This window comes from Gavialis gangeticus, unplaced genomic scaffold, assembly GCF_001723915.1.
Source record: "Gavialis gangeticus isolate Ggan-Ray unplaced genomic scaffold, GavGan_comp1, whole genome shotgun sequence".
NCBI classification, from domain to species: Eukaryota; Metazoa; Chordata; order Crocodylia; family Gavialidae; genus Gavialis; species Gavialis gangeticus.
The window spans coordinates 10,363,642-10,383,532 of NW_017729026.1; the positions used below are offsets into that span (position 1 = coordinate 10,363,642).

Genomic DNA, 19,891 nt, shown 5'->3' on the forward strand with positions numbered 1-19,891 from the left:
ACTTGTCAGTGTTGAATCCCATCCTATTCTCATCTGCCCACCCCTGTAACCTGTCTAGGTCCGATTGTAGTCTATTCCTTCCTTCTAGCGTTCCCACATCCCCCCTCATCTTAGTGTCATCAGCAAATTTGAGCAGGGTGCTTTTTACCCCCTCATCCAAGTCACTGATGAAGATGTTGAATAGTGTGGGCCCAAGGAATGAGCCCTGGGGGACCCCACTGCCCACATCCCTCCAGGTCAAAAATGACCCATCCACCACCACTCTCTGGGTGCCACCCTCCAGCCAGTTGGCGACTCATTTGACTGTGTAGGTGTCGACACCACAGTCCCCGTTTCTTAATGAGAACGGGGTGAGAGCGTCGAAGTCTTTCTGGACTTTCAGAAGGCCTATGTCCACTGCTACCCCTGCATCTAAGGATTTAGTGACCTGGTCATATAAGGCCACCAGGTTGGTCTGACAGGACCTGCCTCTAATGAACCGGTGTTGGTTGCCCCTAAGCACAGTCTCCCCTGCTGGCCTCTCATGGACATGTGCCACAACAATTCTCTCAAAAAGCTTACCCAGGATTGAGGTAAGACTAACTGGCTATAGTTCCCCAGGTCCTCCTTCCTCCCTTTTTTGAAGATGGGAACCACAATGGCCCTCTTCCAGGCTTCTGGCATCACACCAGAGCACCATGAGTGCTCGTAAAGCCGTGCCAGGGGTTCCGCAATGACTTCAGCTAATTCCCTCAGCAGTCCCTCCAGAAGTTCCCTGAATAGGTCCTCCCTGACCCTTGTCCTAGGTGCGCCTCCCCTGGAGCCTGAGGGGGGCCCGGTGGGGGCACTGATCAGGTCCCTGGTCAGGAAAATGGAGGCAAAGAAGTCGTTAAATAGGTTAGCTTTGTCATCTGGTGTGACGACCAAATTTCCTAGCATGTCTTGCAGGGGCCCCACGTTACCCGGTACCTTCTCTTTGCCCCCTATGTATTTAAAAAAGGACTTCTTGTTGTCCTTGATCCGGGAAGCTAGTCCCAGTTCCATCTCCACCTTGGCCTTCCTGACTGCCCCCCTGCAGCCCCGAGCAACCACAGTATAGTCCTCCCTGGTGATGGCCCTTCCCTTCTATTGGATGTACGCCTCCCTTTGAGCTAGAAGACATTCCCGGATGCTTCTGGTGAGCCATGGGGGCTTTTGCACCCTCCTGCTCCCTTTGATCCATGTTGGGATTACCTCCCTTTGGGCTTGGAGAATTGTCTCCTTAAGGAGCGACCACTCTTCTTGGACACCTGGATCTCCTCCCCTCTGGGACCTCAGTGCTTCCCCAACTATCCTCCTTAGCTCATTGAATTCCACCCTCCTGAAGGGCTGCTGTCTTGCTGTAGGCCTTTGCCACCTTGCGCTTGATGGTGAATTCCAGCAGGCTATGATCACTGTCACCCAGGTGGTCGAGCACCTGCAGCCCCCTCACCAGGTCATCACCCGTGGCCAGCACCAGGTCCAACAAGGCATCTCCCCTGGTGAAACTTGTTTGCACCCTAAATTAATATTCAGTGAACCAAGTATGACTCTTGCTTCAGTCGAGTTGCATAAAAAGTCAAAGAATCAGAGCTGGAAGAGACCTCAGGGGTTAACTGAGCCCAACTCCTGCATAGACAAAGGATATACTATTTCTAAAACCAATACTGTAACTGGTGACAGCAGGGGTCAACCAGGGCAGCAGTCCAGGGAAGCGTTTAAGTGATCCCAAGCTCTCCTAATTTTGCATTATTGGCAGATTTGACCAGAAAGCTCTCTATTTCTGCATCCAAAACATTAATCAGCACCAAATCTAGAGCAGACTCCTGTGAAGTCCTTTTTGAAGCCTCCTGCCACTCTGACATGAATCCATTTTTCGGTCATTGAAAACTAAAATCGTCAATTATATATCTACTTAATCTAGTTGTATCTAGCCCACATTTATCCAATTACCCATGTGGGACTGCATCAAAAGCCTTAATAATAGGAGTGCACTGATAGAGATTTTTGGGACCGATACAGATACCCAATCTTTAAGTTGGCATATCGGCCAAAACCGTTCTGATTCTAATATTTCTGCCTCCAGCTGGCAAATCCAGCTGGTGGAAGGGGAGGGGAGGAAGGGGTGTGGGGAGGCGAAGATCAACGTTCTCGCACCCCCATGGTGAGGAAGGGTGCAGGGGTAGGCACTGCCAGGGTGAGGCGTGGGTCCCGCCACTGCATGGACCCCAGGAGGGCAGGGAGGGGAGCGGGGGGGCCTGTGCCCCTGGATATGCGCAGGGCAGGGCAGGCAGGCTGCAGCTGTGGGCGGAAGCCGGGGCTCTTCTCGCCGGGGGCTGGGCTCGAGGCATGGGCTACAGAGGGGGTTGCAGCCACCCCGAATTTCACCGTAGCTCCCTCCCAGTGCCACCGCCACAGAGCACCTGGCATAGCCCCGGCTCTTTCCCATGACACAGGGGAGCAGGAGTGGATGGAGATGGGAAGAAACATGGGTGGAAGGGAAGCTGTTTTTCTTCCTCCCCCCCACGGAGGTATTAAATGCAGATGGGGAGGAAGGGTGAGTTGGACTGGTGGGAAGAGGTCATTCTCTCTGGTCAGAAGAGGGAAGCGGGAATTGGAGAGGGTAAGGTGGGGTAGATTGCTTCTCCCCACCTCCACCCGCCCAGGATGGGGGAGGGGGCTGTTATTTTAATATTTTATTTTGTTTCTAGAAACTCTCTCTCTTATTGTAAGCCACCCCGAGCCTTTTTGGGAAGCACAGAATATAAATCTAATAAATAAATACATAATTGGAAACTACATCTCTTCCGCTTCTTTAGGAATACAACTTTTAATTATTGGATCCCAGGGTTTTGTTTTATTTTATTTTATTTTGAAGATTAAGATGAAAGTACTCATCCAGAGACATCAAGCAGCACTGCCTTCTTTGCATCTTCCATCAGTATCTGTCCTTCACTATTGACCACTTGACCCAGTTTCCCTGGTTCACCTTTTCTGATGGATAATTTTTTCAGAACAAAACTCTTCCTTGTCATCTAAAACAACCTTTGTCAATCACATCACTTTTTCACCTTTGCTTTTCTGATCATTTTCCTGTCTCTCCTTGTTACGCTTCCTTAATGACTCACTTTCCTTTCCACTGCATACACATTTCTTTTTTGATTGTGAGGTAGCTAAGAAGCTCTTTGTATAACCATGTCAGTCTCCTAACTGCAGCTCTTCTCATCTTTCCACTGTATTGGAATAGCTTCTGGTTGACCCTCCAATATTACAGCCTTTAAGAACTGCCTTCTTTCCTGGCTCCCTTTAACCTTTAGTCTTGCTGTTCATAGGATCTTGTGTACAAATTCTCTGAACTGGTTGAAAACTGACTTTTGGATTTCAGTGTCTTACTTTGTAATCCCTGTGCCTTTTCTTTCTTAGAATCATGACTTCTGTCATATCATGATCACTTGCTCCCAAATTTCCAATCACCTTCATATTTGCAACCAATTCTTCCTTATTGGTCAGAACAAAATTGAAAATAAATGACTGTTTAATTATATCCTCAACTTTCTGTATCATGCATAGCTATCCTGTATGTACTCTAAGAACTTACCGGAAATTAACATTTTGCTGTATTCTTCTTTCAACAGATATTAGACAAATATCTTTTTAGGGTGGTTTAGACAGGGACGATCCTCCCTTGAATAGCAGGTTAGATTAGGTAATTTCCTGGAGTCCCGTTCAGGCCTACCTTTCTAAGATTTTGTGATCTCTTTCAGGGAAGCTGATATCTCCATTAGTTCTCTTTCCCATAGGTTTTAAGTATTTTTTTTTACCTGCTTGAAGGATGCTGCTTATTCCTGACTTTTCAGTTTATAATAGACCCCATTATAATTACTATATTATAATTATAATAGACCCCATTACTACTTGTTTATTTATTTGATTTATATGAAGCCCTTTCCAAAAAGGGTTATGGGAAGCTTACATAAGAAAACAGAATAATTTAAAACAAGAGACTGAGATGAACAAAAAACAAGTATCTCAAGATAAAACAGAAAACCCAATAAACAGTATCTAATCCTAGCTTTGTTTGGTAAATTCCAGCCCAAATACAAAAGTCTTGCAGTGCTTTCAAAAGATGTCCAGGTCTGGGCTCTGGGGAGTCTCATGAGGGAGGGAGCTCCAAAGCTGAGAAGCAGCTACTGAGAGCAATCTCCCACCTATTTTTGCCAAGCAGACTTGGCATACTGACAGTACTTATAGGAAGGGCTGGCTGGGCAGAGAGAACCCTGCTTTCCCTGCTGCCACAGACCTGCGCCATGGGTCTTGGGCAGCAGGGAAAGTGGGGAGATCACACTGCCCCTTGTCCTGCACCAGCAAGGGTGGAACAAGAGGTGATGAGTGCTTTGTCCAGTGAAACAGAAACACACATTGTGGCACAGCACAATTGCTCCATTCAGTGACTTGTTTCTAGCCTTAGAGAGAGACATCTATTGCCAGAGTCCAATGTGCAAGATGGAGTCCCAAGGCAAGATCCAGGGATAGCACCATCATAAAAACCCCCAAATCCTCTTATTTTCTAGCAACTGAGAACAGGAAGACAATCTGCCTTTTCACAAGTGTTGCTGTTGCTTATCTACTGTTGACTGGTAAAGCTTCAGTCCCCCAGTTAGAAGCCATCCAATATGTTTTCCTGGCACTGTTGAAGCCTATTCTTAGTATTTTTTTTTAAACATCCAGTTTCTCAAACATCCGTAAGTCCTGTCCATTACTGAAGTGTCAGCTGGAGTCTTATGAAAATACTCTTTAAATAAATTCCAAGAGACCTAATTTCATAGCGCTCTCATCCCTGCACGCAAATGGCTACCTTTCTGCTGGTCAGAAACAGAGGCAGAGGTCTCCTAATCACTACTCATACCTTGTGCCCACAGTAATAAGATGCTGGATAATCATCAATTATAAGAACATAAGCAGCATACATGGGATCATACCAAGGTCCATCTAACACAGAAACTTTTCTCCAATTGGGCTCCCTTAGCTCTCTAGTTATTATTCTATCCTTGCACTCCCATTTCTGTTTTATCATAATATGTGCCATAAAATCACCTGCAGTACATTTAGTGGCCTCACTCCATTCCATTGAGGGAGGGTGCATAGTCTCTTATCATCATACAACAAACAGGTCCATCTTCCGCAGCACAGTAAGAAATGCTTAAGAGGGAGAGCATATGTGCAGGCCATATCCAAAGTGATTAACCCCATGCCATACCCTCCTTGGCATCCATCAGGGCTAAATTTAATTATGGCTTTGATTTTAAAAGATTTCAACCCATTACTGAGATTAGAAGCTCTCCAGTGACCATCTGATTCAAAATAACAATGTCCTGCTTTCTGAAATCTAAGTAATACCCTTGTATCCTGTCTTCCCCAGTAACAGTTTAACAGTTTAACATTTTTCCATGGTGTTAAATCCCTATTTCAGTATGTGAGCTAGAAGAACAGACACTTAAGAGTTGTTGTGCTGTCCTGTTACACATGAAGCTTGATTTAATCTTCTAATGGCCAGTACTTTTCTCAAAGGAAGAATTTTACTCAGGTTTGGCAGTCACTGATTTTGAAGCTGTTTCATTCATCCTTCCTTTAAAAAAATGCATAAACAGAAGCAGGCAGCTGGCACTATACTACTTGAATGAAAAAGTGTTTTCAACTTTCACATTTCCTCCATCTCCCTCACTTCCATTCCTTTTATCATGTTGCTGATCTTCTATATAGCATTTCACATATGCTTCCCTCAGTCTCACACTCAAGTTTAGACACTTCAGGATCCTATCTCCAAGCAATGAAATCTAAAGCAGCAAGGGAGACAGTGGACTAATCTGCATCCATTTTCCTTTGTTCATTCATTTATGCTGTTAAGCAGCATATTCATTTATGGAGCAATTTATGCTGGGAGGAAGGGTGGGTTTTTTTTATTAGTCCTTGCATCAGAAATTAAAAGTTCATTAATGGGAGGGGTAATAATGGATACAGGACAGGAAGTTTCATACAAATACATTTATTTTAAATCCATAGGAACAACATGTTGCTCTTTGAATTTCACTGAGGAGGCTCCCTTCTGTGGTTACAAAGTTTACTTCCTAATAATGAACTTTTCATTTCTGACCCAAAGACTAATAAAAAAAAAAGTAAATCCATCCAGCACCACAGAATGAATTTGCTATCCCTAATTTAGACAGCAAGCTTCAGGGTGGAGCTCATCCTTTACTTTTAGGCAATTACCCACCCTGTTGTTTTCATTGGCAAAAAAACCCTCAGCCACAGCAATTAAAAGACAACACACTAAACTGAAAACCTGTATTCAGATTAAGAGGTGTAACAAATGGATGTGTAACCCTTGCGTTGAACTATTTGTAAGCTCTTTATATAGCAATAGAATAGAAGAGAAGAGAATGTGCGTGTATAACACACACACACACGCACACGTCATTAGGGCTAATTTACTCTTTTCTTTTAAAAGCTAGGAGTTGTGCTATACTGCACACAGCAGTATCAGCACTACTGCTGAGCTACTCCTAGACCTTGGTCCCTCTGCTGCCATTCTGTAAATGTCACGTGAATGATGTTTACAGGCTTTCCCTCTGCCCCCCTGGGGTTCCCCCCAGTTTCCATCCCCTGCCTCTCGAGGCTCCCCCCCTGCCTCCTAAACACCCACAAGGCATTACTTAATTGTGGTTGCCCATACTGCCCATCCTGGCGGAGCAGGAAGGGAAAGATTAACCTCCCTGCCTAGCTGCCACCACTGCCTTGCTGATGTTCTGCCCCAGAGAGCAGTAGCAGCAGGGCAGGCAGTTAACAGCACGGGCAGCCACGAGGAAGTCGGGAGTGGGGAATGGCTGATGGGCAGTAAGCAGGGATCCGGGTTGGTGGGTTGGATTGAGCCCACTGTTCCCCACCACTGGAGGGGGGGGCAAATGGGGTATTTTCACTAGGATGTAGCCTAAAGTGACTACATCTTAGTGCAACATGAGCTGGGTAGTATGGCTGATAATCCTGCTCTGGAGTGGAGTAACTTTAAGCCGCATAATGAGTGCTTAAAGCCTGTTTCAGATGTCAATGTCCGGACAATTCAGGGGTTCAGATTTCCAGGAACCATCCAGAAGTACTGGGTAACAAGGCCCTTTGTCAGCATGACGAGCAGTAGTTTCAGCAAATCAGCAAGGTAACGTTTAAAAAAAACAAACAAACAAAATGGATCATGCCAAAGGAGAGCGTTATGAAGGGATTTGAAAAAGAACAAGGTAGCTTTGAGGATACTCACAAGCTGCTACTCCTAAACATATTTGCTTTTGAGAAACCTAACAAGCAGATGATGGAGGCTGACACCAAGGACTGACTAAAACTGGGAGCTGATCTTTCCATGAAGAACGAAAGGGGCAGAAAGTTTTTAATTTGCCAGAGCAGGGGAGCTGAAGGTGGGTCCAGAGTGCCTGCCCACTTATGCATGCAGTGCTGGGCCTGCAGGGTGTGTGTCTTCTGGCCACTTAGAAGTTAGACAGCTCTGTGCCAGAGCCTAAGCAACCAGCAGAGGGATGAAAAAAGGGTGAGGTGATTAAAGCAACAAACTGGGATCACGCTCCTTGCATCAGCATTCTGGATGGATATCCGTGAGGCAAAGCTACATTTGCAAGCCTAAGCAAAGAAAGTTTTGACAATGACAATAGGAGATAAAAGCCTGTGCAAGAATGCATAAGGCAGGCTGTATCTTACGTGTACAAGTCACAGATGGAGCAAGGATCAAGGAAAAGAGGCGTTTAGCACAGCAGCATCAGGAGGGGAAGGTAATCTCTGCACAGGACTGCTTCGGGGGCTTTCTACACTTCACACTTGTTAATGCTGAACAAAACAAGAAATCACAGAACGTGCAAGGAGTAACTGTCATGTTACTGTACACGTAGAAGCTGCTCTGACATGCTCTGAGAAATGCCTCCAGGTCACGGTTCATTCTTTCAAGTGCGACTGAGAAACAAAAGCAGGTGACTTGAACAGCTCTTTTGGGTACTGCTCCCATTATCAAATATTTCACAGAAAGTTTACTGCTTTGTATCAGATTATACAAAAATCAAAACTCAAATCCATTCAATTCCACAGGTATTTGTGGAAAGGCATCACAGCAGTCACTCTGAAAAAAACATTCTAACAGACCCTGATAACAGAACTGGATTTTAGAGCAGTCTTATCAAAAAGGAGAAAAAGTTAAAAATATATCCAATTAGTGCTACAAGATAGCTTTATTTCACATATGGATATTTTGTACTATATGCTTGAAGGGAAAAGCCTATAGTTTATATATACTTTTACGCTACAATGGCGTAACACAGTCCTAAAAACTGGGATTAAATGATCACGCCAGGATTCTACCCATTGAAGAGCTGCTAGAGGATTCAGTGCTATAAGGGTACCCTCTGCAGTCTTCGTTGCAATTTGGGTTTTCTGCCCAGATTAGAAATTCTGCATAAAGTTCAGGACTCAGGGCAAGTTTACATGTGCTCTGGGGGAGGGGAGGGGGCAAGGGAACAGCACTTTAATTAGAGCAGTTCTTGGACCCGCTGTAACTAAAGTGCCACTGCATCTCGTGCATCAGTGTTCCTGTGCTTAAAAATGACAGCAGGAGAGCTTGAACTAAAGCTCATTCAGTGAGCTTTAAATCAAGCATCCCCGCCACCATTTTTAAGTATGGGATGCTGATACATGAGACATGGAAGGCTGCTAAAGTACAACAATTGTCACACTTCAGCAGACTCAATTAAATAAGTCTGCTCCAACATGCTCAAATTCCAGCATGTCGGAGCAGCCTCCACGCTCGTGTGTAGGTATCCTCAATGTATTTTTACCAAGCTGTCACAAATCTAACAATAATGGGTGGCTGAGCTAAGGACTATAACAGGGATGCCCAAGCCATGGCACACGCCACACGTGACACATGCAGGCGCTTTGTTTGGCATGCAGCAGATCTGGCAGGGAGCAAGAAGAACAACATCAATAAGACAGGGAGGAGAACAGAGCACTGGATCAGGCAGGGAGAAGAGAGCAGAGCAGGAAGGGGAAGGTGACTGGAGAGGCGCATAGGGAGGGGGCCTTATACTTTGTGATATGCTAGCCCAAAAAGGGTGGCTGCCATTAGGCTACATGACTGAATCATAATTGCTCTAAACTAGATGCAGTACTCCAAGTGAGGCCTCATCAGTGCTGAATAGAGTATAAGAATCACTTCTCTTGATTTGCCAGTGACACTCCTATTAATATAACCCAGTATCCTATTGGCCTTTAATGCAACAAGAACACACTGTTGGCTTATATTCAGCTTACGTAACTCTAGAACACCCAAGTCTTTCTCTGCAGTACTGCATCCTAGTTACTCGTATTTGTGCATGCAACTATTTCATCCCAAGTGCAGAACTTTGCACTTGACCTTGCTGAATTTCATCTGATTGATTATGGACCATGTCTCCAGTCTACCCACGTCATTCTGGATCACTGCTCTACCGTCTGAAATGTCAGCAACTCCAACTAACTTAATTTCATCTTCAAATCTGCTAAGCCTGCGCTGAGTCCCATCATTCAAATCATTTATGAAGATGCTGAACAATAGTGGATCCAGGACAGACCACTGGGGAACTCCACTTGATACCTCCTCCCAGTTAGACATTAAGCCATTGACAATTGATCTTCAAACATGATAAACCAACCAGTTTTGTGTCCAACTTACAGTACTTTAATTTAGTCTGTATTCCTTATCTTGTTAATAAGAATGTCATGGGAGATAGTGTCAAAACCTTTAATCTGTAAATCAGAATAACTTCCAAGATTTATAATGCAGGAAGTTATTGAGATAGTCACACCTGTTAGTATGTGGACCTAGAGCAACAGAAGAGACCCCAAGAAAAAGCCTTCCTTATGGCATGCATAAATACTCAAAACTGCAAGATTGTACTACTGGCACACCTCACATTTAACAGAAGATTCCAATGCCTTTTTAAGACTTTAATGTTGTCCGGGGGATTCAGACACAAATCCTGCATTAGCAAGCTAGATACTACAGTTAAAACATGTAGGTAATTTTGAAAAATGAACTTCAGCAATCCCACCTTTCTTGTACTCACCTCTCTTCTATCTAAATTAATATTTACAGCTGGGTGAAGGACTCTATCATTATCCAAGGCACAGTGAAAATTTAGTGAGTCAGAACAGTCCTAGCACCAACAACACAGAAAGAATGTTCAACTGCTTCAACCATTAAATAGACTAGTCATTTAGATATATGATTCTACAGATTCATATTCTAAATCACAGCTTATAGTAAACTCCAGTAATGGAAGAAAGCCTATTTAATGCCCACCACATGCTGTCCTACTTTTGCTGTTCAATAGCTGTGCCATTTAATCCTTAGCTCTGGCGAGCATACTCACTTTGTATTTGTTCTCCAGTTTGGTAGGAGTTGGAATGTGGCCTCTCCTCCTGAAGGTTGTAAAGTGCTTGCATTGAGGGCATGGCTTGGTACTGGAGTCAATACGGCTGAGTTCCAGGAAATATTTATACTTGATGATGTCATCGTGTGGCAGATTGTAGAGGATAGTTGTTTCATCCAAGTGTTCGCTGCACTCAGTGATGGGACATTTTATTTCTGCTTGCCCCAACTGCACCTGTATGTAAAGAGAAGGGTAAAGAACAGATATATAACCTCTTTCCTGGTAGATCTAACAGTGTCAACTATATAAAAATAAACACTCAAAACACACCTTTATAGATTTGCAAAGAAAATTCCTTTAACCTGAGACTCCCTAATAATCCACAATCAACATGCCTTTCTAAAATTATTTTATTTTACTGCAATCAAATATCATTTTAAAATATTTTCCATAAAGTAATGTTGTCCCTTCACTTCCCAACAGAAACATTACTCATCAGTACAGCAAGTGGAGTTTGAGTTTTGTTCCTGTTTGAATTCAACTATGGGCACACATGCACCTTATTGCCCCAAGACTGGAAATTCAGTATCTAGTCAGTCTACCCATATTACAAAGCAGCAGACAATAACCTCCTCTGTACTCCTTTCTCTTCCAGATAGCTACATAAATAAAAGCATATAAGAAGCCAAAGCAGATAGCAAAGAGAGCAGATTGTAGAACATATACAGGGACTCCTCACCTCTAAGAACTCCAGTTCCATTACCAGTAAATAATTTTCTCCCCAGCAAAAGAATACACAGAGGGACAAACATTCGACAGGACTTCCAAACAGTATACTAAGAGGCTGGTGCAAGTACACTAAATTGTAATAGGTCTTATTGATGGTTTACATCTGAGCACACCATCCTTGAAAGAAGAAAGGAGTGAACCCCACACTGCTGTTCACATATATCAATGAGATATTTTTAAGGGAGGCTAATGCTGCCGCATGGGCACCAGCTGAACAACTTTTTATTGGAAGTTCGACTAAAGAGCTCCGTGCCACCTTGGATTCACTTCACATGAAAATTGCATCACAAGTTGCATCACTCAGTGAAAGAGAGGATTTAAAATTATAATGAAGAAACCAGACGAACTATTTTTTCATACCATTTACAACTAAAACAAACAGCAAACTAAACTAGCTGAAGACTCTAATATTCCACCTTGAACCAAGAGCAGTAGAGAAAAAAAAAAATGAAGTGACAGTCAGTCCCAAACTGCCACATATATACCTTTGGTTTGGTGTGTGAGGATGGCTAGGGCTTATTTGCCAATGGAATGTATGCTGCTGGCAAAATGTCTAGTCTTGGGCATATAGAGCACATGCACATACAGGAAGGAATGCACAGAGACAAGCACTTGAAGAATTTACTTCTCATGAACGTTTGCCAGGTCTCAACCTAAAAAGCCACGCAAACCAACACCAGAATGTGAGCCAGTGAAGATACAAATACTAATGTTTTAACTTCCACGTTGCTTCGAAAAACACATTGCTGTATTACTGCGCTGTGCAATATAAGCAGCAAAAGAATGTATTTTCAAAGGTATGCAGAAAGTATAAAAGCAAATTTGCACAGAGAAAAAGGAATCCATCTTTTAAGACTGAAAATAGATTTACACTTGTTTCAGAAGCTCTGGGTTGATTTTTCTGGATCAGTGCTCTTACTCCTACTTCTCAAGATTTTGCTGTCTCTGTCAACTTCTTTCTGTTCTTTGAATAAATCAGTTAACTTAGTACTGTTCAATCAACACACTTTAAAAAAAAACAGTCAGCAAAACAGGTGTAAAAGGTTTTGTCTACTGGCAGACACTGCTGCACCCAACAAAAACACACTGAATTAAATTGTACAATCCCCCATTTTATACTTGTAAAAGGCAAAGAAACTGGAACCACAATTTTCAAACATGGGTATCTATCACTAGGCACCAAAATCAAATGCTTAATTATCCACTTGATTATTTATGTCTGAAAGTCTATGCCTAGACAATTTGCTTGGTGTCACTGCATAAGCTCAGAGAGGACAAGAAGAGAACCCTGATCTGACTACTGTAAATCTTATGCCTTCACAAGAACATTTTCCCTCCTAGTATCAAGTGCGTTGAAAGCCTCATACAAATATAAACTAGCCAATTTATTTTCCCCATTACAAAGTTGAACTTCAGCCAACCCACCACTTAGTTGTGACTAGCTTGTCACATCAGGGTTTTGACTTCAAAGCAGTTTCATTATTCTGACCTCACATCTGGTTATTTATTAAGGAGGGAAGCACTGGTGGCAATGTTTTGATTAGCTTAGTAAAAAAGGCAAACAATGTCCAGAGCTGATTCTCTTAAAACTCCATAGCATTTGATATAGACAAAGTTTTATAAATGTAGAGGGCTTTCATGCAAGTTTAAAAAAACAAAACAAATATATCACATGTATCCATTTCAATATCAGAGGGAAACTACTTTTTTTTAATGTATTCACAGATGCCAAAGATTTCAACTTCTCTAACTATAGCAAAGACTGTTAGACCTCCCAAGTATTTTGTTGTTTCTATGTACTTGAAACAGCTCCACTACTACTTTACAGTCAAGGTGTTAAGATTCATGTTCCAAGCTGCCAGAAGTCATCCCAGATGCTCTGTCTGAAAGTCCTTTTAGTGTACCTTGCTTGGTGTCACATGCAAGGAATATCAGAATGGCTAGTTACATACACTCCACCAAACAAATTAATTTTGTTGATCCATGTACCAAATACACGATCAATCTAGTTTCAGTCACTATATTGGCACATAGGGCACAGGAGTTCTCTTTTCCACAATGCCTTCACTACAAGGATCTCAAAGCCCCTCCACAACCATTAGTTTCTACTCATCTGAAGAATTAGGTCTCAATACTTAATGGAAGTAATGAGATAATGGAGTTATTACCGTATTATTGTTGGGGTCCCTGTTGAAATGAGAGGCTGTGACCTGCAATATGTAAAAACTAAGCATATGGCATCACCAAATGATCTTGCTGGAAAGTCAGCAAAATAATATGCGAGTACTCATTCTGAAATGAAATGGAACACAGGAGAACAGGGACTTGATAGCACTGTTTCTCCCTGCACTTGGAGAAAAGAAGAGGGTGCATGAAAAGATTCATCATCGCCTTATAAAATGGTCCACATAAGCTGGAGAACTACTGACTGACTGGAGCAACATTTAGGCATGAATGGGTACAACTCTAGCCTGATCTTCTCCTCTGCTTCAAAGCATTCTCAAAAAAAATTCTCTTGGAGTCGGTCTACAGCTGGCTTGTACTGCTGTCACTGTTTTGATTAGAGGTATGACCGTTTTTCCTGACAAAGGAAGATGCCTTATAACCAGTATAGCTCATTTCAATTTCTAAATTGGAAAAAGTTTTTCCTGTGGTAAAACTGAATATGGTAAATCTCAAGAGGTTTGCTGCTTTACATCAGCAAACTTAAAGCAGCAAAACTTACTGTATTTGCTTGAGTCCAAGGGAAGGCTTTCCCCCACCCCCATTTAACATGGTGGAAAAGCCTCTTGGGGTCAGGGTCAGAATCCGAGCTGCACTCTCCCCCCCTCCCCCCTTACTACCTCTGCTTACTGCTGCCTCCCAGAGTCTTTGCCCCACCTGCCCCCCTGGCACTGTTTATCTTCTGGTTCTGGCTCTGACTTCAGCCCAGGGCATAGAGCACACGGTTGCTCCAGCACCAGTCCAGCCATGCAACAGCCAGGGCCAGGAGCCACTACACCGCTGCTCCTTGGCTGGGCTGGGGCCAAAGTAACCACATGCTCCATGCCTCAGGCGGCAGCAGGGCCAGAGCCGGAGGGTAAGTGGCAGTGGAAGCAGATGCAGTGATTGGGCAGAGGCTGAGGCCAGGGAAAGAGTGGGGGAAAAGAGAAGGACAGTTAGTGGGGGGGAATGTGCTAGGGGTGTAGGCACTAAAGCACACAGGCATGGGGGGGGAGCGGTAAGTGGAAGGGGAAGAGGCAGCAGTGGCAGAGACTAATTTAAGACCACCCTCCAATAATTAGATTCTAGACATGGAATATTGTCACAAATTTATACATTTTCTATGTCTAGAATCTTATTATTGGAGGGTCACCTTAAGTTCAGAGTCATTTTGGATTTGGGTAAATATGGTACGTTTAGATCAACCCTGACCTCCACAATTTCAACAAGCCACTCATTTTGAGTGCCAAGCTTAAGGCATCTGAAAATGAAAATCATTTTGGGCATACTGAGAAACCATAACACCAACCAGCACCAGTCAAAGGGAACAGCATGCAGTCAACATATAATCTGATAATCAGCTTGAATGTATGTTGTTGGCTTGAATGCCTAAAAGACACCAACCCTCTCCCTGCCCCCCCCCCCAAAAAAACCCCAAAACCAAAAAAAAAAACCCCTTAAAGTTCTTTCCCCCTTTCAACAATTCCTGCCATGTGAGTAATAATTTACTTTGGTCACTGATTGTGATTGGTACATTCATCTTATGAGGGGAGTAGGAAGAGAGGGGAGAAAGCTCACAAAAATAAAATAAAAAGCCATACTAAAATATCTCAAAACGAGTAGGAAAGAATTATTAAGATCGCTCTTTTTCTCCTGTTTTTCGGATGCTTGTGTCAACGCCTGTTTTATTAATAAAAAAAAAGTGTTAGTCTATTGCAGTGGCATTGAATGAAGATTTTTTTTGTAACTGGTGTGTTGCAACACCTACTCTCTGAAATTAAGCAGGTTTCCATGCACACACTCTAGGAATGCTCTTAGATTCCAATAACTTTTTTTTACCTCAAAAGCTTACATTCAATTTAGTTAAAATGGAAACAGAATACAAACTACTTATAATGAACATGCATGGTACCAAAAGAAAAATTCAGTGTTAAAAGTTAGTCAATTTACTGCATCGTCCTAATGGGAGGTGGGAGGTAGGGAATAATTTTGGTGTTTAGATTCTTGAAAGCAGGGGGGTTGTAATAATAACGTTTTACTGTAGTTGCTCAAAATTTAGGAAATTCACCCCAGAAATTAATAAATAACTGAACCTAAGTATCTGGTTTTGTGGTGGTGATTGTGGTAGGGTAAGTGGTGGACGAGAGAAAGGGGCAGGTTGACATGGTTTATAAGTTTTATGAGGCTGGAATGGCTCCATCGGTCCTTTAAATCACACCACTGAGTTTAGTCAGTCAGTCTCACAAAAATTAGAGCCACTCACATAAATATAAGATTTTCCTATTGTTTTCAGCATCAGAAAAGGTTTCTGCATTTTGACTACTGATTATATTTATTTCACATACATGCAGTCATGGAGTGGATGTTTTGTTATTCTATCTTATTTTAATATTTTATTCCTTTTTTATGTTATTTTATCACCTTGTATTTTAAGCTGCCCTGAGCCTTTTTGGGGAAAGACATCATATAAATGAAATCAAGATAGTCAATCAACTATAAATTGCCTTATTCATTCAAAGTCCATGCGCTATAGTAGTCACTTCAGCTTCAGTAACAGATGAAGCCAATGCCGAATGATACCGCTGCTTTTTATCACAATTACTGTACCCAAGGTAGAGTGACAATCTCTAAAGAATTTTAAATATAACAACTCATATTTCTGTTGGTCAAACAACAGAACTGCTTTTAAAAGCCAAGAGCCATCTAATGCATATATCAATAAACCACAAAACCTCCGAGTTGAGAAAACTTGAGCCCTAACATAAATAACTATTTATTATGAACTTTGGAATTAGTAGTTTAAACAGCATGGCTTAACAAGCCTATCCTCTTGCTCACATTTTTAACCACCAAGATATGGAAAATATTCTGCCAAGAAGTCAAGCCATAGTGGAATACCACATCACAGCCAGAACACCCACTCTAGTATCAGCAGCATGTCAGAGAAGGGTCCAGCAATGTATCTTGCCTATTCTACCAATTATAAAACCAGTACTTATCAGAAGTTAAGTAAATGTAATGCTAAAATACCCTGCATTTGTAAACTTCAGGGATACAAAATTACAGATCCAACAGGGTTACAGAGAGCACAATAAAACCTTTTAGGTTCTAAAAACAGCAGTTATCGTCTCTCTTCCTGGGTTATTTTTAAAAATGCAAAATCCTTTTTTCTCAGGATCAGTTTGTTACAGCACTAAAATACTATATTTAAAACCTTCCCCTTACCTTTAAGAAGCCATTGTGTATTAAAAACTACTTCTCAATAAACACAACAGCATGGTGTATCTTCACAGCTTGAGGGATGACTTGGACTCATCTAATCACAACTGAACTTCAGCAGAATGCTAAATGTCAGGCACCATTCAATCATCAACTGTGCTTCTCTTTCTTCAGGCATCTCAGGAGGTACTAACACAACTTATAATTCAAAGCTTGAATGTAGGGTCACATGCCTTCTATTTTATAAAAAGACTAACATTTAGAACTCACCACAACAGCAAGGGGTCAAACTGTTTCTACTTTGTCTGAAAAAAGCTGTTTATGTTGGGGAAAAAATGCAGCACTTAACATTCAAGAATCCTATAGAACCAGTAACAAACCACAGAAGCAGAGGGCGCCATAGTTTTAATATGTTATGAAAGTTTCTTTCAGCTTTTCTTTTAAGGAAAGCTTTGTTACCTATACATAATGCAAAATTCCTATGACCTCAGAAGCACCAAGGTCAGCAATGATTTGCACCTTTGCACCCTTCAATTTCACTCTGCTGAAATTGAATGGAATATATAGTCAGGCCAGGGTACGTATGGGAGTTCCTGAACGTTATGCAACACTGTACTCTAAAATATGGGCATATAAAATGGCATCTTTCTGCTCAAGTAGCCTGCTTTGTGTTCAGAGATATTTGCTAATTTCACCAAATAGAATAACCATTAACTACTTTTTGCTCCCACTAGAACCCCAGGCAGCTGAGAGGGAACTATGTGCTAGCTCAGTGGTTCTCAACCTGTTTTGTACCAGGATTCATTCGTGAACTTCAATGGCCAGTCCTGACCCAGTGCCCCTCACTCCTGACTGGCTGCCCCCTGCTCCCCAGGCTAAGTACAGACAGTCAAAAAGCCTGAAGTTGAACCAATTTAGTCTTTGCAGGTTAGTTTAAGCTGCACAGATTCAACTGAGAAACAACTGGACACACCTTTAATTCAGGAAATGCAGCCACATGCCTGCAGTTGCTCAAGCCAAAAGCTGGGGGTATTAGAGCAGAGCTCTCTGGCATTTAGCCAGCATGGACTGTGTGTTCACTTCCTCTTCCTGCTGCCCTAGAGATCTCTGGGATTTGAAGTCCAGAATCACAGCCGTACGACTTTGCAGGGTTGCTTATCACTTCCTCTTCCTGCTTTCACGTGCCTCTGGGATTTGTAGTCCATAGTTGCAGCCAGCACTAAATTTAGCAGCAGCACAGCTCTGTACTTGGAAAAAAGTGGGTTTAACTCCTGGGCGGGGGGATAGCAGGGGCAGTCCCTGCCCCTGCCCCCGCTCCCCCCCCGCGCCAGCAGCAACCCTTCTCTGCTTGAGCAGACAGCACAGCACAGCCTAGGGATGGAAAGCATGCTAGGATGCTGGGGGACTGTGATTTAACTTAAACCAGGAAGGGGTCTGGGACAGAAGTTTTATAAACCAGTTTGACCCAAATCACTTAAGTCTGATACGACATTCAGCTAAGTTTATCTTAAAACAGTTTCAGCCATTTTGAAACTGGTTTATGTGCACTGAGCTTTTGTTCTGTCACAGGTTTAAACCAGTTTCTGATCACTTAAAACCAGTTTGTGTGTACTATCCATCCCTAACCCCAGTGTGAGGCATGGGGAAGCCCTAAGCAGCCCCTTGCAGGCTGGAAGGCTGCCACCCTGCAAGGGAAAAACTATGGTTCCCCATGTTTTTCTCCTTTAAAGGAGAATCCATTTTTCAAGTTTGTTGATACTTTTTTAAAGTTTGTTCGCAACCCTTTCATATGTTCTTACAACCCACTTTTGGATCACAACCCACAGGTTGAGAAACACTGTTCTAGCTAGTCTCTCTTGTTACTGAAGTAATTAAATTCCTACCACAGGCCTAAATTCTGCCCTTCAATACACCTATGCAAACTTGCAATTGAGCAAATCAAAAGAATGTAGCTTCCATAACCTTTTTGAACTCAGGATGATAGAGGACTGAGGAACAAAGGTCCCTTCCCATTGATTTTTTTCTAGTGGCACCTGTAAGCAAAATCCCTGCTTATATAGTGAACTTTTAACTCACTGGAAAAAACTGCCAACACCAAAGAATACATTTGTTGTTTAATAAAAAAGGGCTTTTAATGCATGTTTAAGTATCATGGTTGGGAAGCATTCCAAGGTTTCAGTCAGGATTTCTAGGCTGGCTGCTGTATAGACACAACTGAAGCAGGCATATGATATACCAGAAGACAGATGGAAAGGGATTGACTAAAAGTCTGTGCAGTCATCTAATGATTTTCAAGTGCAAGATAAAATAGAGCAGAAGAAAAAGCTTGTCTTCCTATATTTTAACCTTCCGAACAATTTCACTCTCAAACACCTGTACCTGTACATGTTCCCATTATTTTACAGACTATATTCTGGGTGTTTTCTTTTCATTTCCCCATCTCCACAATAATCCACACTACACTGTTTCCCCATTTCCTTTTACCACATTGCCTGCCCTTTCCAAAGCTTTCCTGTGTTGTCCTGTGAGGCCAGGCCAACTCTCAGGATCTCAAAATTGCACTGTTAGATGGGAGGATGTGACACAATTGCACATGCACACATACAAAAACAATCAAACACGGACCACTCATTCATATATCATGCACACAATCATCCATACTATACACACACACACACACACACACACACACAAACTTGTGCATGACATACAAATGAGTGATCCATGTATGTGTATTGGATGTGTATGTGCCTGAGATGGTACAGAGAGTGTGTGTGTGCACCTAACTGATTTCTGTATGTGTGCACGTGCAATTGTGTCACACCCTCCCGTCTAACTGCGCAGTTTTGAGATCCTGAGAGTTGACCTGGCCCCACAGGGCAACACCTGCAACATCTATTCCAGGTGCACCACAGTCCTCTTCTTAAGGCACAAATCCAACACCAGGGGACAGTTTGTTGCTAGCACTGAAAGGTGCCTTTGGTTATTTCAGCTCCATACTTCCAAGTAAATGTTTCTTCCAATAAAAGAAATGCTTAAGTCAGTGTAACAGGGGGCCTCTTCAAGGCCGACTTCCCAGTGCCCTGCCCACCTGTTCCTGGGCTAACTGCCCACCTTCTCACCTGCCATGCCTCGTTGTTATGTAATAGAGGTTAATCAAGCAGGTAGTGTAAAAATATGGTTTGTTTTGATATTGTTGCGATGTGCAAATAGAAGGATCAAAGTTATTT

General features: G+C 42.5%; 1 protein-coding gene across 3 annotated transcripts in view; it reads right to left on the bottom strand.

The window, feature by feature from the left end:
* RNF217 (ring finger protein 217) overlaps positions 1 to 19,891 on the bottom strand; it is a 132,801-nt gene that overhangs the window by 43,564 nt on the left and 69,346 nt on the right. For all 3 annotated transcript variants that reach the window (XR_002097908.1, XM_019520019.1, XM_019520020.1), the window contains exon 2: positions 10,452 to 10,685. Coding sequence is in view for 2 of the 3 variants with exons in the window: in XM_019520019.1 (XP_019375564.1) it covers positions 10,452 to 10,685 (234 nt within the window). In the remaining variant the exon portion in view is untranslated. The remainder of the gene's footprint in view (positions 1 to 10,451; positions 10,686 to 19,891) is intronic.